The sequence below is a fragment of the Dermacentor variabilis genome, chromosome 8, assembly GCF_050947875.1.
Source record: "Dermacentor variabilis isolate Ectoservices chromosome 8, ASM5094787v1, whole genome shotgun sequence".
NCBI lineage: Eukaryota > Metazoa > Arthropoda > Arachnida > Ixodida > Ixodidae > Dermacentor > Dermacentor variabilis.
Window position 1 is genome coordinate 63804619 of NC_134575.1, and position 26908 is coordinate 63831526.

At 46.8% G+C, this 26908-nt stretch overlaps 1 protein-coding gene across 12 annotated transcripts in view; it reads right to left on the reverse strand.

Annotated features, from left to right (window-relative positions):
• The window catches only part of LOC142590279 (uncharacterized), a 147146-nt gene that overhangs the window by 99485 nt on the left and 20753 nt on the right, over positions 1-26908 (reverse strand). For 4 of the 12 annotated variants that reach the window (XM_075702262.1, XM_075702269.1, XM_075702267.1 and 1 more), the window contains exons 2-4: positions 25647-25863; positions 17175-17275; positions 14420-14672 (exon numbers count right to left, since the gene is read on the reverse strand). The exons of 1 other annotated variant lie outside the window; for it this stretch is intronic. In XM_075702262.1, the coding sequence (XP_075558377.1) occupies positions 14420-14470 (51 nt within the window). In that variant the 5' untranslated portion in view covers positions 14471-14672; positions 17175-17275; positions 25647-25863. The remainder of the gene's footprint in view (positions 1-14419; positions 14673-17174; positions 17276-25646; positions 25864-26908) is intronic. 7 more of the 12 variants (XR_012830063.1, XM_075702270.1, XM_075702263.1 and 4 more) reach the window with 6 other exon arrangements.

Below are 26908 nucleotides of genomic sequence, written 5' to 3' on the forward strand. Positions count from 1 at the left end.
ACTAAGCGGTTCCAATGCAAGTTTTTTCTGGCACAAATATCATGCACAACATTTAGGCGAGCACCTTGCATAGTATAGCGACCTTAATATCGTGTTCCGTGCACGATCAGCTAGGTCTACTGAGAGGATCGAAAAGACATAGACCATATATTTTTCTCGTATATTTTCTGAAAGGTGAACCAGGCGTTAAACACTAGTCTGACGATGACAAAGCTGCGCTGTTAACGCGATAGCGCTAAGGAGCCCGTCTCGCAAGCAATCCGGGGTGAGCGTCCCGCGTATGTGTTGGACGCCGCTTCGGCAAAAATAATTTTGAACCGAATTCTGAACCAGACATAACCAACCACTTCTCCATCACCAAAGTCGCTCATACCTTGTCGTTCGTTCTTTGCAAAGTGATTCTTCGGAATTTTGAGAATGGCAGCCCCCAAACAAATATAATCGAGAAAAAAACACACTGACAGCGCTTCCACTTTATGTTAGCTCTTCTCATACTGAAATTTGAAAAGTGCGAAACAATAACAGGTGATTGACCCACGCAAGAGGCCACGTTTCTACTAGAAAGCTCGCTTTCGTGGATAGCGTTGGCAGCCAGCGTTTCCCGGTAAACATTACGGTTACATAAGCTGCAGCTGCCGGGAAGCATGAAAACAACTAAGAGGCCTTTGAACGCTATCGCGTTCCACTCTTAAAGGCGGAGCTTAAGCGTCCTGTAAATTTTTCCATATAGAGAGCAGGAAAGCCAACGGCGGTCGAAGAACACTTCTTGCATGCGTCATGTTCCATCTCTCACACAAATATCGCAAGGTGTCTCAAACATGTGCGGTATACTGCAGCTTTAAACGCGTTAGAGACATCTATAAGAAATATTTTGGTGAAGTTGGAGAAAGAAAAAATACCTAAAAATCTGGTTAAACCATGCTTACCGCATGGTTAGCGTTTTATTTCTGCGCATGTGACAGGAAATATTATCAGTAACGTGGAGAGCAAGTGATTTTACAAAGCAACACATATATGATTCTTATGTAAACGTCGCCAAACGCTTAAATGTTCGCTTTAAAATGATATACAATTCCAAGTATGTGTTCCAACTTCCGAACCGTCGAATTTAGGAGTGATATAAAAGTTTGAAAAGCCAAATGTGTCGAAGATATGTTTCTTGGGGAAAATCAAGGTTCTTTGCAGCTGGCTGATTCACATATTCAATTGGTCGACTAAAATATCTTAAATTACAGCCAGGGCTCAGATTTCTTTGTCAGTCTTCGATGCGAGCTCAACAGGCTCTAGAAATTAGCAGCGTGGTTGCTACCTTCCTATGAAGGTGTACGGATAGCAAGCGTGACCAGTCCCGCGAACGGAAGATCATGCGCTAGATCCGGTCATCTGTTCAACCGAAAGCGTCGAGCAGATGACGCGTCCCATGAGCCTTTACGAGTTTGTGGTTAACCTATAGGCTGCCTCTTCGATGACCATCATGGCATCTTTCCACTACTTCTCAGTCTTTGCAGGCAATTTCAGCAAATTCGTAATCCTCCTAAGTTATAGAGGTGGAGCCATCATTAAAGCCTTGCCGAGTTGTGGTCGGTGCAGCGTTCTGTTCTGCCTTCACATTGACGGTTCTAGAGCTTTACGTTCGCATATCTACTCGTATCCAATGTCAGCTATGCCTTACTTTTGTGCAAACGTCTCCACAGCGTCGTTGTTGTTCACACCACTCCGCGCATTTTTAAGACGAGTTACATTAGAGTATGTAAGTCCTCCATGCCTCATATAATTTTCGAATCGTTGGCAAGTTCCCCATCGTAATACACATGCCACTTGCGTGTGATATAGCCGTTGTAGCACGTAATGCGAGTAGGCGCGCTACCCGGGTGAAGACCACAGCGAACCAACGAGCAAATTTCACCAGATGCGGCAAGCCCATCCAGCGTCAAACCAGAATACACCTTCATCGTTAATTACCAAGCAGTGGATTCTTAGCAGAGTTACCGAAGCAGTGGATCCACACTATGAGCAAGTAAGCGTTCTTGCTAATCTACGGGACCTTGCATTAAGGAACAAAGGACAGTCAAGCATATTGATAATAGTGTATCTCTAGGCTTTCACTCTCATCTCAACCAAATTTACTTTCTTTGCGACTCATTTGGTAGCCGTCCAAGCAATTAAGGGTGTCTGTATCTTCGACAGGTATGGTTTTGAATGAACGTGCGGTCATGTAGGAAAACAGTATCCTCAGCAGAACTGCGGGTTCGCAGTGTAGGTAAGATAACCTGGGGCCCTATAACGTAAAATATATCCAATCGGTTTTTATTTCAATCACCTGGCGTCAAATTTGCGTAACCGCCGACGCAGGCATCGGGCGGTCACCCGCCGGGTTCTCTGAACAGACAAATAAAACACTCTCCGCGTTCACAGGAGGTCACTTTTCTTTGCTTGAAAAACGAATAACATTGCCTACACTGAGCGGCTTGTCTTATCTAATTGGCTCACAAGAGGCGAGGAGCACGCTCAAGTGGAGAGGAATTCGTTAGGGCCGAGCCACTGCACTTAAAATCGATATCCGGATGAAGAAGGTGGTGCCGGCGTCTGAGATTGGTCCGCTTCCCCTTACTTAGCTTGCGGTGGCTCGTCGACAATCGCGGCGGCATGCAAAGGAAGCACAAGAATGACGCTAAAACGGATCCTCAGCAAAGGAGAGTTGGCAGAACGAGGTCATAAACGGGCCGAAAGTCCTCGAAAATGTTACACGGTCACGTAGAAAGTTTTACTACACGCAAATAAACCCATGCTCTTCCACAGGTGCGAGTAGCCAGTGCCTGAGCGATCGGCGACAGCCATCTTTTATTCCTTTCGGAACGGGGCAGCCTGCGGCTATTCAGAAGAAAATTCAGTTTTGTTCGGCATAATAATGTATCCTTATCGCGAACACGAAACTTTGACGTGTTGAGTTCTTGCGGTTTTGTGACGTCGCGTGAGAGGCAGGTGAAGTGGGCGCAGCCCGAAAACTTTTGACCAATGGCCGAGGGCTAATGGCGAAGAGGCGTCGAATCAGAAATAACTATTTTTCTTTTGTTCGGTCAAATCATGCATAATTCGTGTGTACACGTTATATCAGATGGGGAGCTACCGCGGTTTTCGTGATGTCGCGTATCAGACAGGTGAAAGGGGGGTGGTCCAAAAAGTTTTTGACCAATCGCGGAAGGCTGATTGCAAAATTAGAATAGAAAAGTTTGGAATAATTTTACGTTATAGCGCCCCTGGCACTCATCAGTTGCAAAATACCTGTTCCAACGGTAAGGCTAAATCTGTTCCAACGGAGCCCGACATTGCATTTCCGCTCGCTTCGGTGTATGGAGAGGATAACTAGGTCACAATAGTACCACTACCAAACACACTAGCTCTTTGAGATGTTTCCCGCGTGCGTCACGCCCCAGACTATTGTTATTTTCGTGACAACTCGTAGTTTCGGACTGTGTTATACTAGTCCCTCCCCACCTTGTGGATCAGACCACATTCCCCAGTACTTTTGCCATGTTAGTTAACGCGTGGCAGAAACTATGCGATTGGTTGTATTGTAAACAGTAAAGTCTTCATGATAATTTATATGCCTTAGTACGAATGCTGTCATCGTTTTAACATGCATCCCATCGCTACAACTTAGGTATGTACTAATACACAACACTGAATTGCAGATTACGTCACAACTCATGTATCCCCCATTTACGCCCTTTGACTACCTACGTAGAACACAACAACCAGCATGTCATATAAAGTCCTATCAAACGGTCGCAGTAGTAATCACACCGCGGTCGTCATCAACTCGTCATAATCATTGCCATTGTCGGGCTGCCATCGTCACACACACATTGACTGTCGTCAGAGGCACATTCGCTTAATTTAAAGAGACGCTTTGTCCATCTGTTCACCAACTGAAGATTTCCTAACAGCACTGGATAGCCAGTTACTTGAGGAAAGCTTTAGACAACATAGATTCCCACTGTGAGTGGGATCTCTGCAATATTTTCTTAGCGTTTTATTTAAATGTTCTTACAGGCAGCAACAACTTAGGTTTCACAGTAAAGAAGTGCTCTCCGCCAAGGTGCCACGTGATGCTTCGAGCACACTGAAATACTTACGTATGCGTTTTCGCTGTGGCCTATTAGGCATTTACAATGTTTCGACTGATATATTCTTTCCTTCCCTCCTCTCTCTCCCTGTGATCTTTGCTTTCCCCTTTCCCATTCCCCCGGTGTAGGGTAGCCAACCGGACGTTATTCTGGTTAACCTTCCTGCCTTCTTCTTTTCTCTTTCTTTCTCCTCCTTCGACTGATATAGGTGCAGATTGGCTAAAGGCCAAGTACAGTAAAGGACACATTCAGCAAATGGCACTTGCGGGAAGTTAACCGTCATGCATTTGCCCTCTGTTGCCTCTCGATAGTGAAGTACCATGTGGTAGTCGCTGTGGCAGACAATCATTGCGACATTCATTAGAAGCGACTACTTTAATTCTAAACATGAACTTTTTTGGCCGTTGGGGGAATTCTGTTCTAGTTAGAGCGTCTCTTCTTGATCTGGCGCGCTCAGTGATAGCGTTCAGGTTCTCTTCCACTAGCGCCACACAGTGATGTTACTGAAACAGCCTTATACAGAAATGATATTTAATTTTTGTTCATGAAATTCCATGACTACATTGATTACACTGTAAGCTTGGGTGATTAATTCAGCAAAATCACTTTTTGCGAATATTGGCATATTAGCCTTATCATACTTCACGCACTTTCCTGTACCTCCGGGAAGAAAAAGACGAAGTGCCTTTCAGGCAGAAGGCCGAGTCTTCCATCTCTTCTCATTTTGTGAATCTCTTAGCATTTGCCAGTGAAGTGCTGGCAACGGCAGCAAGTGAAGCGGAACGGCAATGAGAGCGACACTGACAGCGACAACACCATGCAGTACTATGTCAGCAGTGAAGAATCTTGTTACGACACCTTCGATCTGGTGCAGAATCGTAAAGCAAAGCAAAGGATTCTCAGCAGATCATCGAATTCGAGCGAATCCACCTTAAAATCTTCGCGAAATACCGAAGTGCTCACCATCCTGTTCGCGGCCGTTCTCGCCACTGACAACCTGAGACGCCTCAACAGGCAAGCCGTGTCTTTACATCTAGAGGCACTGATTCCGATTCAAATCAATTACATCAGATTGAACACCCGTAAGAACGTGCTAGCGATAGAAGTTCAACACGTGGCTGCGTTGGATTCCTTGCGCAATGTCCCGGAACTTGACGGGATGAAATTCCGCCCTCGTATTCCGCTGAGCAAACAAGTCAGCACTGGTGTAATTTATGATATTGACGAGACCATTGTTGACGCCGATCTCTCGATCTTAATCAGGCCTGCTACAGAAAGCACTATCGTCTCAAACGCGTTTCGCCTCAGCACGTCATGGTGTGTTAAGATCATACTTCAGGTCGAATCCCACCCATCGCATGTAAAAGTGGGCCACTTCCGAGAAGCAGTTCGCCCGTTTATACCAAAACCGCTGCAGTGCTGGAAGTGCAGGAAGATTGACCATAGTGTGTGCAATAACACTACCGTCTATTCTCGCAGCACTGGGTCCCACACCACTAAAACGTGCAAGGCCAGTGTGCTGAAGTGCACAAACTGCAGCGATCCTCACGATGCATCCTCAAAGGAATGCCCTTTGATTCAAAAGGAAATGGCAATACTAAAGGAAATGGTTAGAGACCACTCGTCTCACCAGAAAGCAGCAACATCTATTAAGCGACGACGATCACGGTGCCGACATCCATCAAGAGCCTCCAAAGCTTCTGCAGAACGCCCCCCACGTACGTTACCACCCACTCTTCCACCCAGGCCAAACGCAGTCAGCTCAAATGGCAAAGGTGCATCGAACACCTGGCTGCTCACGCTTCAGCTGCACTCCCTAGGCTACATGCCCCTACTGAGCGAAATCAGACTTCTACAGCAAGGGACAATTCGTCTGCTCCTGATAAATTGACAAACCAAGATCAACACTTTGTTGTCATGATCAGCTGCCTGGTGAATGCCATTCGTGTTCATCTGAACAAGTTACAGACACCAACAGCTCGAAGCGCGTTGCAAGTGCTGGATGCCATCGATCTGGTTCTTGCGAGCCTTCAGAAGTCCAGTGCTTGAGAACTTCGACAGCAGAACCATGACTCATCGACAACAATTGCGATCGTTCATGCATGATGTCAGAAGTGCCTCCATATTTCAATGGAATGCGAGAGGCCTGATGTAACTTATTTCGGATTTTCGACAGTTCATGTTTGAAAATCACTTTCCTATACTGGTCTTCTGTGAACCGAACTTATCAGCCTCCACAAGACTATCAGGATATGAACCCTTTGCTTCAAACACGTATGTCCGTAGTAGTAAGGTCCTGGTTTACCTTCGCAAGGACTTTACGTATTTTTCCCAACACGTAATGCCACACTGCGGTAACCAATACGGACTGTGGAAAAGAAGACGCTGTGTTTTACTCTTATTGGCGTCTACCTTTCCCCAAGAAGTCAGTTTGATAGCAAAATACTAGAAGATATTATGGCTGCTACTCCCTGTCCTTGGATAATAACAGGTGACTTCAACGCTCACCACTATATATTGGGAAGGTGTAAGATAAATTCGAGGGGCAAGTCACTAATATTCTTTGCATGAGACCACAAACTGTGTCTTCTAAATGACGGAAGCCCGACATTTCTGCGAGGAACAACGTACAGCAGCTGCCTTGGCTTGACTTTGTTGTCACGTTGCCTGACTTTGACCGTGCAGTGGTTCACTGATATTGAAACCGATGGAAGTGATCATATTCTGACCTATGTGACGATTGATGGACTAGACGCCGCATTACCAGTTGTATCTCACCAAATCGACTGGTAAGTCTTTCAAGATCGTGTAGAAGACATGCAAGAAACATATCGCAAGCAGATTAGAAGACATAATTGCAGCCGCAATGCAAGATTTTACACGCTGTTTCACACATTCTTCAAAGCGTAGAGAGAATGACACTAAATTCGAAAGGTTTCGTGCGTTACCTCGCCGAGCTGAGAGGCGACACAGGCGCAGGAAGTAAATCCTTGACCTCAGAGAAGCTCGGTACATGCAAAAGAAGATAAAACGCCGAATGGATAAGCTAGTGGTTCAACAATGGAAATGTTCTTGCGAGTCACTGGACCTTCGCAAGCCATCGTGAAGTATGTGGTGTACCCTACGGGGTCATTGCTGAAGTCCCCAGCAACGACGCCCCTTTAACGCTCTTGCTCTCTATCACAACCACCGTGAGATAGACGGTGCAAAGGAATTTAGTGCGAAATCCGCTGGTGGCGCAGTTTTAGTCCCTGACATGGCTTTAGGCAACATCCCCGGTTCCCAAGATACAAGCATGGACGCTCCATTCTAAATGAAAGAGTTAGAAGCTGCTATGGCGCTCTGTAGGGGTTCGTCTTCACCAGGGACCGATGGCGTGACATATACTGTTTTGCGCCACCTAGGTCGCGAAGCACGAAGAGCACTGAGCCCTTTTAATAGTTCATGGCAAGATGGTGTCGTCACACAGGAATGGAAACGCAGCCACCTAGTACCATTTCTAAACGCAGGAAACTCACCGCTCGAACTGGCATCGTATCGGCCTATACCTCTTGCAGCTGCGTCGGGAAGCTCATGGAACGTGTGATCCTCATGCGTCTCGAATGGTACCTTGAGCATCACAACATTTACCCTGACTATAATGCGGGATTTCAACGAAGTCGTTCATCAATTGACAGTGTCATCGATCTAGTATCATATGTAGAACAGCAAAAATTTCGGAAGCCATTATGAGTAGCACTCTTTCTTGACCTGAAAGGTGCTTACGACAACGTTTCCCATCAAACCATACTAGACGCACTTTACACAATTGAGCTAGGCGAGCGAGTATATGGATGGATCAGGAACTACTTGAGACAGAGGTCCTTGTTCGTACGTATGGAAGATGGTCCGACTAGCGATCGCTGCACATTCCGAGGCGTTCTCTAAGCCGGTGTTCTAAGCCCTATTATTTTCAACCTCGTGCTTCTTGGGCTGGTCGAATCCCTACCGGAAACAGTGAGTGTATCAATCTAAGCTGACGACATCTGCATTGGGACATCAGCGGTCACTCGCCTGTACGCTTACTCAAGGGGGCAGAAAGCAGCAACACAGGCATCTTACTATCTTCACATAGAAAGCCTTACCATTTCAACAGAAGAATGTGCGTTAGTCGCTTTAACGCGAAAAGCGATGACTCCTCAACCAGTGTGCATAAATGGCCAGCCTTTCTCCTACCAGAGAAAGCATCGGTTCTTGGGCGTCTTAGTTCACGGGGACCTTTCTTGGAGCCCTCAGGTTGCTCACTTGAAGCTCACACCTATTGCTCACGCCTTTAAGTTCATCGCCGGAAAAACATGGGGATCGCCACTGGGCTCCAGGTTACAGTTATATCGAGCACTTTTCATCAGATTCCTACGCTATAGCTCTCGCGCACTTGCTAAAACTTGCAAATCTTTGAGAAATTCACAGCGTGCAAGCACAGGTACTACGTGTTTGCCTAGGCAATCCGCGGAGCGCCTGAACAACACGAACCATTATAATGGCTCGAAACCATCCTATCGCGCTTACATTAGCACCGACACGCTTAGGGCCCATGTTCGTCATGTTTAACGGACACAGTCAAGCTCTCGTGCCTGCCTGCCAGTACGACGACCACAGGCGTCCTTCTCCAATGAGGTCAGCATCCATCGTGCCTCGTTACCATCGAGCTGCGTACCCTCAGTATGTTAAACCTCAGCTTTGTGGCGTTTAAAACAAGCTCACGTGCGTCTTACGGTTCCGGGGATAAGAAGGAAGGCCTAACTGCCTACCTTGGCCTTGAAGCATGCAGCTCTGGATTCTTTGCAGACTTTCTACTTTGACCGAGTCCAGATATATATGGACGGTTCTTCCACTCAGACCATCTCCACCGGCGGAGTTGTTATACAGTCACGATCAATAAGCATCCCATACAAGATGTCTCACTTGACAACATTCACTGGTTCGGAGCTTGTTGCTATCCTAGGTGCCATTGATTATATTGTCAATGAACCGGCTAATCGGTGGGCGATATTCTGCGATTCCAAGGCCGCCTTACAATGCCTTCTGTCATCTCTTTGTTGCGGGTCCTGTGAACAACTCGTGTCGGAGATACGAGAAATGCACCATCATATGATCGTGAAAGGACATGACGTCGTGTTTCAGTGGCTACCTGGTCATTGCGGTATCTCCGGTAACGACCTCGCTGACGAACCTGCTAGGAAATGACACGAAGCAGCAACCCTTGTTTCTGCACCTTTATCGCGGACTGACGCAATCCAACACTTGAACAAGCTAGCGCACCGTATGATATTCGAGAAGTGGTACACACCTGAATTCACTCAAGATCGATTGTATTCCCTCGATCCATTTATGGAACTGCGGCTGTTACCAGGACTTCCGCGTAATGAGGAAACCATGCTCTCCCGCTTACGCTTGGGCGTCGCATTAACCAATGTATACACCTTTTTGACTGGAATGGCTGATAGCGCCGAGTGCAATGCCTGCGGCATCGAGGAAACTATAGAACATCTACTGTGCTACTGCGCATCTTTGAAAATGAAAGACGTGACCTCTGCACACCTCTCAATCAGCTAGATAGAAAGCAGTTCACCTTGAATAAGATCTGACCATGGCCTCGGATATCGCAGCTACAAATGGCGACAAAAGCGCTGCGGCAATATTTGAAAGCTACCGGATTGAGTCAGCGCCTGCGATACGGGCTGAGGGAACGAATGATATCCGCAGTGGACTTTCTCTTCTTATTTTAATCTTTTCGCCCCCTTTTTCCTTTCCCCAGTGTAGGATAGCCAACAGGCCTCAGTCCTGGTTGATCTCCCTACCTTTTATTTACCATTGGCACTCTCTCTCGCTCACTTCATGTACCTATGGATCTAAGCCCTGTCACGCCAACTTGGATTATCGGGTGCATTATCGGGATGCTATGTTCAGGAAACCGGGTTGCACACAACCATTGGACGTAAGTCAAAGTACTTAGCATTCTTTCAGAACATCACCTATTTTGTCGTATCTATGTTTGCAAATGACCTAATAATACGTTAGCATTCTTAGAGTGAATCATGAACTTTCCCTAGTCTATGTATTTATCTTTGTTTTATGTTTTAAATAACCGTTTTCTAGCTAGTCCGTGGTCGAATCGGCAGTGCATACGCTGCCATGTTGAGAGAACAGGATTCAAAAACAACCATCTGCCAAGCTTCTGTAACTGAGTAAGTAGTAAAGCGTACATACGCGCCACTCTACAACGAACCATTTTCCCGCCGACAGGAAGCAAAGCAGAGGCAGAACTAGCTAGGTACCGCGGTTCGAAGAAACTCTTTAACGCCGTCTTGGAGCACTCAATATGGCGCCACTTGGACGGTGCTGGTGTTCAATGAACCTTTTCAATGCTAACTTGGGTCGATGGTCACGTGTACCAGCAGGTGCGTGCCACTCCTCGATGAACGTCTTTGACGACAGCTTTCAGCATGCTGCCGCGGGCAACGTGCCAAACTACAATCACGAAAAAGATCTCTGAAATTTCTCTTGTGGGGAGTGCAATAGAGCCCGTGTCACAAGCGTTTCTTAATTACAGCAACCCTGCGCATTAGCTGGTTGCGCAAGTAATGCACTATGTTTGTACGCCTTTTCAGTGAACACCTTTTCCTTCTTAGATTTAGTGAGCTGCGGCATGAATGCGCTGAGTTTGTGTGGCTTTTCATGAACGTCTCGCGAACTTGGGTTACATAGTATGTTCCACGGTACGAGTGAAAGTAAGGGAACAATTATAAGCGTTCTCCGGCGCCAGCGCGCCACGCTTGTTGTCTCGGAGGCCACGCGCGGACTGCTCCACAGGCCCGCCAGATGGTGCAGCGTTTCCATAAAGAAGCGATAGAGAAGAACCCTGTTGACGCCTGACAAATTTCGCTGCGTCTGCACGCGCCGGTGTGCCACGCATTTCAGAGAAGAGGCGCAGGCTTCGCCGCAGCGGCTGAAGATGGTGCCGAACGTTCTAGAAAACAGCGATAGAGGAATCACCCTGCAGCCCACGCCTCATACACAACCCGTTTCGACGATGGCAATACGTTGTGTCACTGAATTGATTCAATGCCAAACATGCTACCCGACACAGTAATCGTTACGTAGGTTTAGCCACATTTTTTTTTTCACGCCTCTTGGGAATTGACCGCGTGACATTAAACATGTGCTACTCTTCAATTAACTTCTTGGACGCTGCCTTACATCACTAGGTTTACCGCGCTGGGTTTCTTCCGCTGTGAATCTGTGCAACCAATTAAGAATTGTTCACGGCTGGGTGGAATCGGACCCAAGTCATATATATATATTGTCACGGAAGGACGAAACAAGACAGAGGAAGAAGATTGCGAGACGCTGGCTGCTGCGTGTTGTTGGTGGTCAGATATCTTGCTTACGCTGACTTATCCGGTATCTATAATGTAAATGCAGTCTTTATATATTCCTAACATCCCCGTAAAATATTGGTGGCGGTTCGGGGTACCACGGCGGCAAACGGAACTCCGCAGTTCACGTCGCATCACCGTCCGCATCATGAATGACGGTGAGAACGCAGGATCAACGTCGTTGCCACCTCCAACGTCACCGTCGCCACCTACGTCGCTGACGCCTTCGGCTGTGATTGTGCAACCCAGGGATCCTGGAACTTTCTGCGGGACCGATGGTGCCGACGTCGAAGAGTGGGTGGCTATGTATGAACGCGTGAGTGGAATCAACAGATGGGGCCCTACACTTATGCTAGCCAACCTGTTGTTCTACCTACGAGGCACGCAAAGGTATGGTACGGAAACCACGAAGAGGAGCTCACCAGCCGGAACCAATCCAAAGAGAAGTTTACAGAGTTTTTTGGCAAACAAACCGGCCGTAATATTGCCGCAAAGCAGAAACTGTCCTCCCATGCCCAATCCCCCACGGAGTCCTATGTCTCGTACATCCAGGGCGTGCTGGCACTTTGTCGTGAAGCCGATCGCGACATGACAGAAGCTGAGGAGGTCGGGCACGTGCTTAAGGGCATAGCTGACGACGGCTTTAATCTGTTCATGTGCCAAAGCTGTTCTACAGTTGATGACATTATTAAAGAATGCTGACAATTCGAGCAGGCAAAAAGCTGACGTGTCTTGCAACCATTCGCCAGACTTGCCAATACTGCCGCAACGTCGAGATGTCAAGATTAACCCGCACAGCAGCATACCTGGCCCTCAGAGGACGTGGTGCAAATCATTCGAGGTGAACTGGATGCAATGACGCCCGCAGCTTTCTGATCGCGTAGCCCCGATGCTACCACTTTTTCGGCTCCCCTTGTACAAGCCATCGTTTGCCAGGAACTTGAAAACGTTGCTTTACATTCCGTCTGTGCTGTCGCCTATCGCAGAGCTAGCCAGCACCCTTCTACTATTTTCGATACACCCCGACGCTTCTCTCCGCGTTATCGCAACCCGACTGAGTGGAGAACTGCGGACGACCGGCCCATATGTTTCACGGGTCGCCGCATTGGTCATGTCGCCCGATACTGTCGCAACTCGTGGCCCTCTACACCTCGCACGCCGAACGACCTGAACCATTTTAATGAAAATGCCCGCTATGTTTCGCCCACCGCCGAGTCCAACAGCGCCGACAACCCTGCTAGGAGCACGTGGTACCGTCGCAAGCCACGGCCGCGTGGACATCAGTCGCACTTACTGCAAATAGGTCACCCATCTTCCCGTTCGCCGCAGTCACGTCGCCTTTCGTACCCTGTGGCTTTTGGCAGCAACTTTTAGGAAAACTAAGAAATGGAGCCCTCAGAGGTGGTGCTGCATTGCCTACTACTGCAGCATATCCTCTGCCTGTGCCCACAAGGAGAAGCGTAATTTACGTTAAAATAGGCAGTGTACCTGTCCAAGCACTCGTCAACACTGGAGCACTTGTGTCTGTGATGAGTGCTAGCTTACGTACATGTTTAAAGAAGGTCCTCACCCCAGCAGCTGCCCGAGTGCTTCGTGTGGCGGACGGCGGCGTGCTGGTACTTCTTGGGATCTGTACTGCGCGTTTAATTATAGCCGGCCGCCCTACTTCTGTTCTGTTTGCTGTGATCGACGACTGCCCTCATGACGTTATTTTTGGATTCGACTTTTTATCCACGCATTCTGCTCTCATCGACAGCGCGACCGGCGTTCTTTAGTTAGAACTGCCTCAACTCGCCGAAGCCCCACCGCACTTGTGCTCGCTTCACGATGTGCGTCCGGCACCCGAGGCAGTTACGTCGCTTTGACCGCTCAGTCACAGGTCCCTGACGTTGAATATGTGCTTCGCCGCATCGTCGACGTGCTTTTGAACCGGAACGTTGCTGTTCCGCATACGCTGGTCACGGCTGCTAATAACGGCGTCGCTGTACCACTTCAGGATTTCACTTCACTTCACTTCACTTTATTACCTTAAAGGCCCCCGGGGTTGGGGGTGTTACATAAGGGGTGGGTTACATGTATAAATCTTAATAAACAAAGAAAACACGTAATGAACATAAATTATTCGCTGTTAAATATAGTAGTTATACAATTCAGAAATTTGGATGTACAGATGATTGCGGCGATGTCGTGTGGAAGGCCGTTCCAGTCCGGGGCTGAGCGTGGAAAGAATGAAGATGCGAAAGTAGCAGTGCGCGTACGAAGCCGTGCAACTTGAAGGGGATGACTAATGCGGGGGGAGATACGTGCCGGCGGATTGATGTAGGGCGGATGACGAAGTGAGCTGTAATAAAGTTTATGAAACAAGCACATACTAGTAATACGACGTCTACAAGCTAGAGATGTTAAACCTGCCTCTGCTTTTAATGATGATATACTAACGTTATATGAATAGCATGAATATATGAATCTTGTGGCTCGACTTTGTACTGATTCTAGGGAAATTGTTAGATAATTTTGGTTAGGGCTCCAAATAGCAGAGGCGTATTCTAATTTAGGACGGACAAGTGATTTGTACGCAAGTAGTTTTACGTTTTGTGGGGCATGTCGTAGATGACGTTTTAAGAATCCAAGGGTTCTGTTAGCGGATGATATGATTTTTGTGACATGTGCGTTCCAGGTTAGATCATTGGACAATGTTACGCCGAGGTATTTATAAGTGGTTCCGGCCGGCATGTTCTTGGCCAGCGTTTCTAGTGCTTCCGAATTTGACATTGCGAGTCTGAATGCCGAGAGCGGTTTCTTAGCGCCAATTGCAGCTCACAGCTCTGGTTCCTTAAGGGATAACCTCGCGAAAATGATTAAACCTGCCCTCACCTCGACACAGGCCACGGACAGGCGTCTCCTGCTTGAATAGTACAGTGACATGTTTGATTTCGGCGACAGGCCTTCAGGCCAAACATCTCTTGTTCACCACCCTATAAACACTGAAGACACGAATCCTATTCGTCGGCGTCCCTATCGAGTATCGCATGCTGAACGTCGAATCATCCAATCAGAACTGGACAAAATGCTCCGCAAAGGGGTCATTGAGCCATCAGCCAGCCCTTGGGTCTCGCCTGTCGTGCTTCTGAAAAAGAAAGATAGTACCTGGCGTTTTTGTGTCGACTATCGCCACTTAAATCAATCATGCGAAAAGACGTCTACCCACTACCACGCATCGCTGGCGCGTTGGACGGCTTGCACTGAGCTAAATACTTCACGTCCACCGATCTTCGATCCGGCTACTGGAAGATTTCAGTTGATGAAATGAACCTCGAGAAGACAGGCCTTCATCACGCCGGATGGCTTATATTAGTTCAAAGCCATGCCCTTTGGCCTATGCAATGCTCGTGCGTCATTAGAACGTATCAGGGACCCTTGTCTGTGAGGTTGCAAATGGACCATCTGTCTTTGTTACCTTGACGACGTTATTTATTTTTCTCCCACATTCGACCGCCACCTTACCCGACTCGCTGCCATTCTTGCAGTCTTCTGAAAAGCAGGCCTCCAACTGAATTCCACGAAGTGTCAATTCGGTCGCCCTCAGATTACCGTGTTGAGACACCTGGTTGACGCATCCGGTCTTGAACCAGACCCGGAAAAAATTCGTGCCGTATGCAGTTTCCCTGTGCCACGGTCTACTTCTGACGTGCGCTGCTTCGTCGGCCTGTGTTCTTACTTTCGCCGCTACGTCGAAAACTTTGCCGACGTTGCTCAGCCTTTGACAGACCTTCTAAAGAAGAACACGCCTTTCTCATGGGGCCCGGAGCAAGATCACGCGTGGTCGCTCTCATCAGATTTCTGAACACCCCTCCCATACTTGCCAACTTTGATCCATCTGCACCAACCGAAGTTCACACCGATAGAAGCGGCCATGGCATCGGCGCTCTTCTCGCCCAACTACAGAATGGTACCGAGTGCGTGATAGCTTACGCCAGCCGCCTGTTGTCACCTGCCCAGATAAACTACTTCATCACCGAGCTGGAGTGCTTGGCTTTAGTTTGGGCTGTCGCCATGTTCCTGCCATATTTGTGCGGCCGCACGTTTTCGGTGGTTACAGACCACCACGCACTCTACTGGCTGTGCTCCCTCCGGAAGCGGACAGGACGGCTTGGTCGTTGGGCTTTGCGGTTCCAGGAATTTTCATTTATTGTCAGTTACAAGAGTGGAAGACTCCACAAGGACGCTGGCTGCCTCTCTCGTCACCCCGTGGATCCGCCTGATCCTGCTGCGCATGATCTGGCGACCTGCGTGATGTCTTTTACTGACATGACCGATATGCGCGCTGAACCACGACGTGACGAATCCTTGCAGTCCATCCTCGCCGGAGTGCAATCTGGCAGCACTGACGGCACCGGCCGCATGTTGGTTCTGCACGACAGCGTCCTCTACAGCCGCAGTATGACCCATGACGGCCCTGAGTTGCTCCTTGCCTTTCCTCACCATCTGCGATTCATCGCTCTCGAACAACTTCACGACGCACTGACGGTGGGCACCTTGGAGTTTTGCGTACATACGACCACGTGCTACGCCGGTTCTTCTGGCTGGGTCTCTACCGCTCCGTGCATCGCTATGTCGCAGCTTGCGAATTGTGTTAGCGCCGGAAGAAACCTCACCTGCCACCTGTCGGAGGACTCCGTCCAATTGAGGTTCCCTCTTAACCGTTCTTTCGGGTAGGCTTTGATTTACTTGGGCATTTTCCGACGACGACTTGAGGGAATAAGTGGATCGCGGTCGCTACTGATTACGCGGCACGCTACACGATAACAAATGCGTCGTCGAGTAGTTGCGCAACCGACGTCGCCGATTTTCTCCTTCATGACGTTTTTGTACCCCTTGGTGCGCCTCGACAGTTACTTACACAACGCGGCCGCTCGTTCTTGTCTCGAGTCGTCGACGACCTCCTCCGCTCTTGTGCCACTGAGCACAAGTTGTCCACCGCCTACCGCCCACAAACCAAGGTCTTACGGAACATCTCAACCGAGCAATCACAGAGATGCTGTCGATGTACGTCTCCAATGACCACCGTGGCTGGGACGCCACGCTGGCCTGCGTGACGTTCGCGTACAACTCGTCCCGACACGACACCGCAGGATATTCATCCTTTTATCTTTTGTATGGTCGCAATCCCACATTGCCGTTTGACCCCCTCTGTGCCACGTTTGCACTGAGTGCGCTCGCGAAGTCATCGATCGCGCTCACATGGCACGTCAATTCACCCGATCTCGTTTACTAGCATCGCAGCATATACAGAAATAGCGTTATGACCGGTGCCATCGCGATGTCAAGTTCACGCCAGGTGCTTGGGTGCTCCTTCTCTTGTCTCGAGATGTATTTGGTGACATGCCACGGGCACCCTTCGCCTTCCGTGACGATCACGCCTTCCATGACGATCTTCACACTGGTGCAGTGTACGTAATATTTTGGCATCTATCTAGCCTTTTGCCTTTATCTAGCCTTGAGAACAACCTCTTTAACATGCTGCATTAAGATTTTCCTACATGAAGTGACAGGAGTGAACGCTATTGTGAAGCTTGTTTACCGAAAAGATTGTATAGTTGGCTATGCCACTATAACTTGTCCAACCTACTTTGAGAGCTGCTGCCTGATTCTGCAACAAGGGCAATATGAAATACAATCAGCCCCAGAAGAAGAAACACTGTTGATTGGTGTTGCATGTACTGCATGTGTCTGAAAGAAAGAAAAGTGATTGTACAATTAAGGCAGGTATTGTTTTATTGAAAAAAGGCATGCACAATATAGTAAATTATATCTGATTAGTGTAGCCACCAAGATACATGACCCACTCACCATTTACTCGTGGCTAGTTCGACTAAACATGGCACAGCGTGCATGCACCCCTATGATACAGTCATGAGTGCTAAGAGATGTCTGTTATTAAAGACTTACTAGTTCTAAGTTTGGAGAAAAGGGGATTTTCATGCGGCGCACATTCATACTACGCGCCACACGGTGACATTTATTTCGCCATTGTACGCACCCTATATTTTCAGGTCCCAGCAATCTCCAATAACTGCAATGTTTGGCTATATAAATTCGAAGTCTGCGAATTGCATAATTTTATCACACCACGTAATTTTTAGACATCCCCGACTGCGTTCTTTGTGCCTTGGCACCTACTCTGCAAATGCTATCACCCAGTGGTCAGTTACCTACCCTAGGCATTACATGGTCGGCTCAGCTGAAACAGTTCTCTTAACGTCCGCTAGAATATTAGCTAATCAAGTTTATTCGTTATTCCAACCCGCTGCCTTTGTTATTCCAACCCGCTGCCTTTCTTCCTCTCAAAGTTAGGCCTAGCATTTATTTTTCCATTGCTCGTGGCGCCTCTTCTTCCAAAGTTTCTTTATTAGGCTGCAAGTTTCAGCCCTCATATGGGAGTACTGGTACAACGGAAGCATTGTACACTTTTTGATAGCGGCAAGCTGCGAGTCATAACATGGTAATGCCCGACGCATGTGCTCCAATCTATTGTCATCTTTCGGTAAATTTCTGTCTCCTAATAAGGGTGATATGGCCTCAAAATCTCATCAGCAGGATGCCATAATCACTGTCGTGAGTAAAGTAATGGAGAAATTAGCGAACTGCAGTTCACTTTTCTATATGACTTTCATTTAGTAGTAAAAGACCTTCTGTTAAGCAGTGATGGTGGCAGTCACTGAGGAATTTAGTAATCAAGGAGTACTGAAAGCGTACATGAATATAATAGGAAATAACTATAACCACACCAAAGCTACCTTTATTCTTTATAAAAAAGCAGAAAAATAGCGATAAAAAATAAGCAGAAAGGAGAAACAATCTCGCCCATACCAGTACCTACATGCTTACAAGACTTATTCAGTTTATTAGACAAGAAAGTATTCAAAGGGAGGATAGAAAATTGGCTGAGGCTTAGCTAGTGGATTGCTAGCCTAGTGGATTGCGAAAGCAATCTTCGGTTCAGGTTGTAGAGTTCCATACTGCTCATCGAGCGTGTAGATGCAGTTTCGTCGCCATTTAAAGCATCCATAACGCTTGCTGTCGAACGATCTGGTGTCGCCAAAGTCGCGTCAGCATTGAGAGCATGCATGATACTTGTAGATGCACTCAGATTAAGAGGTGTTGAATGCATTCGCCTGGCTGCATAATATGCACGCCGTTTACCTAAACGTTGTGCCCGCTCTTCATCCGTTTCTTCCGCACGCCGCCGCTTCTTAGCTGCAGCACATCGTTGCAGCTTCACCTCATACACATCATCCGACATACTGTGGAAGATTCGCTGGGACGACTGCGACGAGCCGAGTTGGGGGGCCTCTTTTCCACAGCTGGCATGACGTCACGTAGAGCGAGCGCCCCACGCGGCAGCGGCGCGCAGCTGCAGCATGGAGGATTCGCTGGGACGATCGCGACGAGCCGAGTTGGGGCCCCGCTTTTCCACAGCTGGTATGACGTCACACATAGGTCACGCTAAAGGTCAATGCTGGATTCTCCGGGACGACGGCCAAGAGCGGAAACCTCGAGCAGTATTGCTTTCGCAATAATAGCGAATATGTGAGCATTGCATGAAGTGCAGATGACATTGTGCTGTTCTGCAACGCTGCGGATGAACTGCATTAAAGGATTCAGGAGATTATCCGAGAAAATAGAAGCGCAGGGTCGATTATTATTATTCAGCTGACAAAAGTATGTTTAAGTAGCCTGGCAAGAAAACAATTATTTGCGAATGGTAGTCACCCTCTAGAATCGGTGCAAGGGTGCGTTCATCTAGGTGAGCTACTCACAGAGGACCTTGATCATAAGAAGGAGCTGCGTACAATTCGTTTTACTTCTCTTCAAACACAGCCGCTAAGAGTTCTGGAGGATGGAGAATCGGGCGAGCTGGACAATTAAAAGAGTTTTTTCACAGGGCGCTGCACGCCCTCTATAGAAGCGAACTAATCACTCAAAATCTACTTGCATTTCATTTATATGCGTCTAGCCTGCATGCGGTCATTATAAATCTACGTCTACTGCTCCACAGCACCTTGGCGATAAGAATCCTACTCTGACATACTTCAGGGCAAGAAACAGCTGAAATGTCCTCGAAATCAGTAACCGTGCTCCTAGAACTCTGATGCTCAACCTAAAGCAAGCACACTTGCTTGTTAAGATAGCTTGAGATGCTCTTGGAGCTTCTCATTAAATCGTTGAGATCTGATGAGCAGAACGAGCTATGTTTAGCGACTCCATTGACTGGACCGTTTCCATTTAATAACCAAACAAATTTGGAATTACGCTGCAACACGGCGCTTTTCTTTTTCGTTTTTTAGCCTCTGTTATTCACGGCTAGAGCTGAAATTTGTATGCTGAGTACAGTACGAAACACATAAAAGCTAGAAGTCATGTGGAGCTTCAGTATTCCGTTGGAGGTGTACCTTGCCGCATGTGTTTTCAGAGTCAATGCGGTGTGCCTTTGACGTGCCACCCACCACGTCAACCGAACATCGCCTGTCACATGGATTGCAACTATGCTACAACACACGGGAGCCCAACAGCGTAAGCTATTTCTTTGTATGCATGTGCATCCCAGCGTGATCAAGGATGTAGTCTGTGTACCTGCTGTATGTCGCTGCTAACGTTAGCCAAGCTGTTCAATGAAAAGAAAAAAAAGCTATTTATAAACAGTACAAGGTGGCGTTATATGACCGGGGGTGTTAGTTCTGCCGCGTTTTGGAAAACCTAACCCCGCACGTTTTAACATTCCATTTTGCACCATGTTTTATTGCGTAGTGTTATTTAACTAGGTGCCCGGGATAAGTTCCCGCTCTACTCCTCTCTTCCTTTTGTTTTGCGTCCCTCAAAACCCGTTGTGCTATCTAGGCTGGAATATGTGAATTTCTGTATGCGCATGCGCAGTCGCACAGTGATAAAGAATAAAGCATTTGTATTCACTGTGTGTGCCAGCTAACATTAGCCAAGCGGTTCAACGAAAAAAAAGACGATTTTAAAATCTTAGTACAAGACGCAATTATAAGGCCTAAGTTACTCGGTCTTCAGCCTACTAGCAACCGAATTCTACTAACCGAATACTAGCGTCCTACAATTCTATTTTTCACCATCTTATATTGCATAGAATTCTTGGACTAGACACCCGTCGTCATTTTCTTCTCCTTTCCGTTCTTCCTTTTGTTTCGTGTCCCAGAAAACCCACAGCGCCATGTAGTCTTCAATGGAAAAATTTCTGTGTAAGCAGTTTCTGTGTACGCTTGCGTAGTCACACAGTGTTCAAGAATATAGGCTTTGTATCTGCTGCGTATCTCAGCTGTTCGAGAAAGTAAAAAAGATTTAAAGAACATAGTGCTAGTTGCAATTATAAGGCTACTTCCTTGCTCTTACCGCCACCTACTTGCGGGCGCACGAACCTCTGATGGGTCGTTTTGTCAGAAATCAGCCAGGAGCCACACGAGTACCACAAAGTTGCGTTGTTGCTGCCTTTATTTTCTTCGTTTTTTACACTATTAGATCACACAAATCTTTTTTGCACTTAGTTTTTACATGGGCGACTGTGTTGTGAACCACGAAACTTTCGAAAAGTCTGACCCCATGGTCCTTCAAACCGCTCTTTTTAACAATATTGGTTGGGATGCCCAATGGTATACGTTGGTTACAAATGCGAGGTGATGAGGATCCCGCGCGACTAATCATCTTGGCTTCCATCTTAAATATTTGTTTCAGAGCAATAGTCGACATTACACAAAATAATCAACAGGACAAGCGCTTTGTCCTGTTGTTTTTCACCAGTATTCTCTAACGTTGCGGTTAAAATTCCTCAATGCACGAATCAATCAACTAGCCCGATTGATAATATTTTCACATCTACGCTTTAGCTTTCAATTAGTAACTTTCCACCTGAATGCATTACGCTCCATGAATATATTTAATAACATAGAATTAGCCACCTCTCATGATTTCTGCATATCGATGTGAACAGTTCTAAGCACAGTTTTGTGCTGGGATATATAAAGTTTAACTTCTACCTGACCTCCACGTGTTTGATAAAGCAACTGTATGATACTTACGTCCAATGCAACTCAGATAGTGAATTTTCAATATAAGATACAGGCTATATAACAATAATCAAACATTCACAGAAATGTAGCTGTTTCGCGTTCTAGGAGAAGCAGTGATAGTCATATACATGAATCAGACAGATACATCAAGTGGGCACAGTACATTTATCGGCCCTATATATTGCACTAGAGAGCCAATATATAATAAAATTAACAAGCATGGTGTCACGCGTGCACTGGCAAACTTCAACAGATCCCCCTCGATGACCATGAACCCTCGCTGTCACAATTCTCGGCTAATCAAGAACGCTGACCTCAGGGAGCAATCTCATCAAGCTGCCTCTTGCTTCAACGTCACCTTCAACGACACTGGCAGAGCACTTTAAAAGCAAGGCACAGAAGCAGGGAACATTACAAGCAGGGCACAAAGGCACTTTACAAATGTATAGTAATAGAGATAGAAGATACTGAGGCCGTAACTATTTGAGATACAGATACAAGATACAACTGACTAAATAATATCCCATGCAATACATGTCATGTGCGTCGTGAGATACTTTAATATATAACTTAATTGCTCATTAAGGCAACATTACACGAGCCAGTGCAATACCGTGGAATGCATCCTCGTACGATTACACCACGCAGAAATTGACGAATTCCGCAGAAGACGCGTACCGCACTCCCATGATACCGTCTGCCTTCGCTTTAGAAGTAATGCATTCAGGAAAGGTGGTCATTTCAGCCCGGTTGGTTCATCGGAGGACTTCCTACATAAAGCACTATCAAAGCAAGTCGCTCACTGCGCGCACAGCTACCGTGCTGCGCCCTTAGAACAACGTTCAACTTGTGTCAAGCACTTTTTCTCGATAGCGTCTGTTAAGGCACACCATAATTTGCATGACGTACCGAAAATGCAGGTACTGATAAACGTCTTACTTAGCGTATCATAATGCAGATACAAAATACCCAAAGATTATCCTAAGATAATATGATAGGTGAATCTTCTAGTCCTCGCCGGTACACAGGTCCCGTTGAAGGATCAAGCATCACAGCTTCGCCAAATATTTGCACATGCCACAGAGTATCTCGATGATACAGCGACTAGACCACGTATTCGCTCTCTCGCGCGGACAGCCACTCGCGTATATGGCTTGTTTAGAGGAGGGGCCTGCTTCCCTTTATACTACTACAGGGTGCGTAAGCTCACGTGACCGGCAACATTCAGCACGTGGGACGACTGTGCACAAACAAGCATTCACCCTACTCGGCTCACTTCCGCATACTTTCCGGCTCGCCCAGGGCAAACGGCGTGCGAGGAGCAATCTTCTCATAATTCAACCTAAAGGAATCTTCAGGCCGAAGGCGAAGGTGACGATGAAGGCGAAAATTGGCCTTGAGTGTGTGTACAAGCTCTATTTCAATAAAATACAGATGGTCCATGCGAAGCTGACCCCATATAATTTTGATCACGTTTCAGCATTACTGGCATAAAAAATTCTATAGACCTTCCTCATCTTGTTCATCACTGTAAGGCATTGCGGTTGCTTCTGTTCCAGAATATACAGGGTATGCCAATATCATACCCCAAGATTAAAAAAATTTGCAAATGCCCCGTAGTTAGGCATATCCATGGAAATGTTTGCGGTCGCTTCGAGATACTCAGATTATGACTGCATTACGCGTATTACATAAATAGTCTTAATTAGTTATTCAAATTATAAACTATTATAAGTAGAAGACAGGTGTCAATGAGAATGTAGCAACATTAAAAAGTCCCGATATGGCTGTTAGGGAATATGAAGGCGACAGACGGGATATATGAAGTTATGGCGGACATGAACTCCTTGCAATGCTTATCAATTTTTGCAACATTCCTACTCTAATATTAGGGCCATATTGATGACCAGTGTATTTTAAATAAATTTTGTCTGCTTTAGATGTTACGTTAGGTGCAGCTTAAAGAACAACGATAGCATGTTTAGCTGCAAACTATAAAAAAATGAAAGTGTCACTACAATATCTTAAAATTTGCGCGGTTGTTTTGGGAAAAATTTACGACCGGTATGCTAGTTATACTTTATGCTTTCAATGCAATATAACTGAATCCCTTTTTTTTGAAATGCAACTAGCGTAATAAAAATTGGTCTAGCAGTTTCGGTGAACAAGAATGTATTATTTCGCGTCATCTTACGCCGGGGCTCCTATGCTTTGCTTTCCTCTTAAAGGAGCCTTGACGCACTTTTCCAAGCAATTATAGAATGTCGTCATTATTAATGCATGTGACTTCATGAATCTCCTGGCTGAAAACTTTTAGAAACCTTCAAGTAAGCGAAATTGGATGTATTTATCCCACCGTTGGTAGCAGATTTCTCTCATTTCGCTCAGCTAGCACGCTGGAAACAGCTCAGGGGAGATGGCAAGAGGGCGAAGAGCTGGGAATTTTCGTGATTTCCTTTTACTGTGATAGAAGTTTTATGGCACTCCAGGCACAATGCTGCGTCGCCATTGCCGTCGCGTGAGGTTTCACATAAAGTACAAGGGGCGATAACATCGGCGCCGCGCGCTGTTTGCTGTATGTTCGTGTGAAAGGCGCGAAGATGAGGTGGCAATGGCGGCTCATTCTCGCGCGCTCTACAGAGAACAGGGAGAAGGAAGGACGCAGTCTTCCGTCGCGCGCAAAGCTCCGGCGATAGGTTAGGTAGGACGGGGGGCTTGGAGGAAGGAAAAAGAAACATGGCGGGGGTATCTACGCCTATGTCTGAACCGGGCGTCCCAGGCGCGTGTGTACAATTTTTAGTAGGTACAGCTGGGCGTGGCACTTGCGGAGACGCCGGACGTGTGCACGCATGTGCACACGTCCGGCGTCTACACGTCGTCGTCTACACAGCGTGTACACGTCCGGCGTCTACACGTCTATCTGTAACAATAAATGAATAAAAGGAAATATTAGGCATGTTTCGGAAAATAAACAGTTATTCCAAAACACGTAACAAAAATTATCAAACTGCAAAAATTAATGAAATTCAGGCGAAACTTTCCTAATGATTGGCTCATATCTCCAGGGGAAAAAATTCTCTACGGTGGTTTGTCAAGGATATGCGTCCGTGCATATTTGTTGGTGTTTACACATATGGCATGAACGACTTCCACCCTACAAGAGAGGCTAAAAAAATTGAGAGTTCTCGCCAGCCGCTTTGGACCTCTATGGAGCGTCATCGCGTGGTCAATGCCCGGATATCTCTGGCGTCGAAACCTGGTGATAGCACGTCTTGTCCAAATGAAGTGGACACACCGTACACAAAGAAAATAACAGTTTGGACACGGAAAGGGCAATTGAACCGGCTGTAGACATCAGTAAACAAAACGGGAGGCCAAAACGAAACTTGGCGGCGGGTAACAACTGATGATCCCGGCTAATATGCCGAACTAAGCTCCGAAGACGCGACATCAATGGCTGAGTCATCACTGCTCGAAAAGTAAAAAATATCGCTTCTAGGATCATCGGGATCATGCGAAACTGCTTCTTTCGAGCGCGCGCGGTACCGGATGTGGACGCCTTCACGCCGATCAAGTGCACCTCGACCTTTGAGCTCACGCGCCTTTTAACAATCCGCACCACGCAGTTAAAATTTGAACTGTGCAGAAAAGGAAAAATCACCGAGATGGCGCTACGAGTCCAGGAGCGCAGCGTTCTTTTTTAAATAGGCGCTCAAAAACGTCAATCGCCGGTGACCGATGCATAGTGCTGTGGTAAGGAAGGAGTCAAGTTAATATAGCCTAACCAAATCAACCTGTGCCGCTGCATGCTTCGTGGTTTTCTCTTAATCGCCTTAACGAGCAAACAATGTACGAGAAGCTATAATTCGTTTCAGAAGTTGTTCGCAGTGGAGCAAAAGCTTCGAGTTACCCACAGCGGCGCTTACAAAACAATGACACATGCATGCGATAGAGCCCCGACTTCCTGGTGCGCGCAGTAATGCTGAAATCAGTTCCTGCTAAAATACACTCACCTGTACTTGTTTGCCAGATTTTCAATCTTTGTCTTCGTCTCTTTCAAAGTCTTGCTGATGCCAGCATCGAGCAGCTTTTCAACAATCAGCTGGCACACTTTTCCGTTGCGCTTCGCCCTTCTTAGGTCATGGAGATGGTCTTCCCATATTTTGATAAGGGCGAATGTCTCCTCGAGGCTCCAGTGCGCGTTTTCTTTCGGGTCCGCTGCAGCTGTAACTATGGCACCGCACGCCAATCATCGAGGAACCACCTCGAAAGTACACAACACCACTGCAGCCACCATACCTCTGCTGCGGTTGCTAAACAAACATTCAATGTGGCCGACAGCCGCGATAGACTCCTGATGCAAAGAGTAATAGCGCTTGAGCACAGCCAGTGGTGAAAATATCATGGCGGCAAAAATTATTATTCCTATTTATAAGCTTAAAAAATACCTTGCAACATGCGATTTCCACGCAAACAGTTCAATTTTATTGATGCACGAAAACGTCTAAATTTAGTATGAATTCGCAAAGCGGCGCAATCCGAGCACTTGCACCTCCTTCCTAGTCTGCTGCTGACACAGTGCCATAGCGTCTATAATCTCTGGGTACGTTAATGCAAAGAAGGGCCTTGCATACTTTTATTACGTGCCACACGTTTTGACGTAAGGTATGGTGCCAAGTTGAAATTACAATATTCTTCAAGGAACGTTGATATTTTTTAGTTTCTCCTGATTCGTGTGTGTTTCTTTGGAGAAGAAATTACAAAGAAAATTACGTCACTGCCATCTCTCATTAAAAAGATGCGATTACTGCTTGCCCCACCCAGTGCCCACGAAACCGAAACTCGATGTGTCGGCTTCACATGTGACAAAATGTATATTTGAATTGCTTCGTGTAGTTCAATTTTTAACCCGAACTTTAGGTTCAAAAAGTTGAGCTCAAGAGCATTTGCAGCTTGTTTCCAGTCTTTTTTTTTAACAGAGGCCCTCATACGAAGGACGCGCTCCGCTGGACACGTGCTTTTTTAGTGTCTAGAGTTTTGCTTACTGAATGAAGAGTAAATTTTCTTTACCTATTGGTCTTCTACACTGTTATTTTCTCATTTATAGTACTAGTAACAATGAGGTGAATTTTATAGTGCACAGTCAAGGGACAACACCGTTTCCTTCATGTTAATAGAACGAAGTCACTGTTCGGGGCGAACCAAGCGGCTGGTGTGCTTTAGAAGGCGGCTACAAATGAAATGTGCGGTATTACACGCCAAAAGTACCATATAA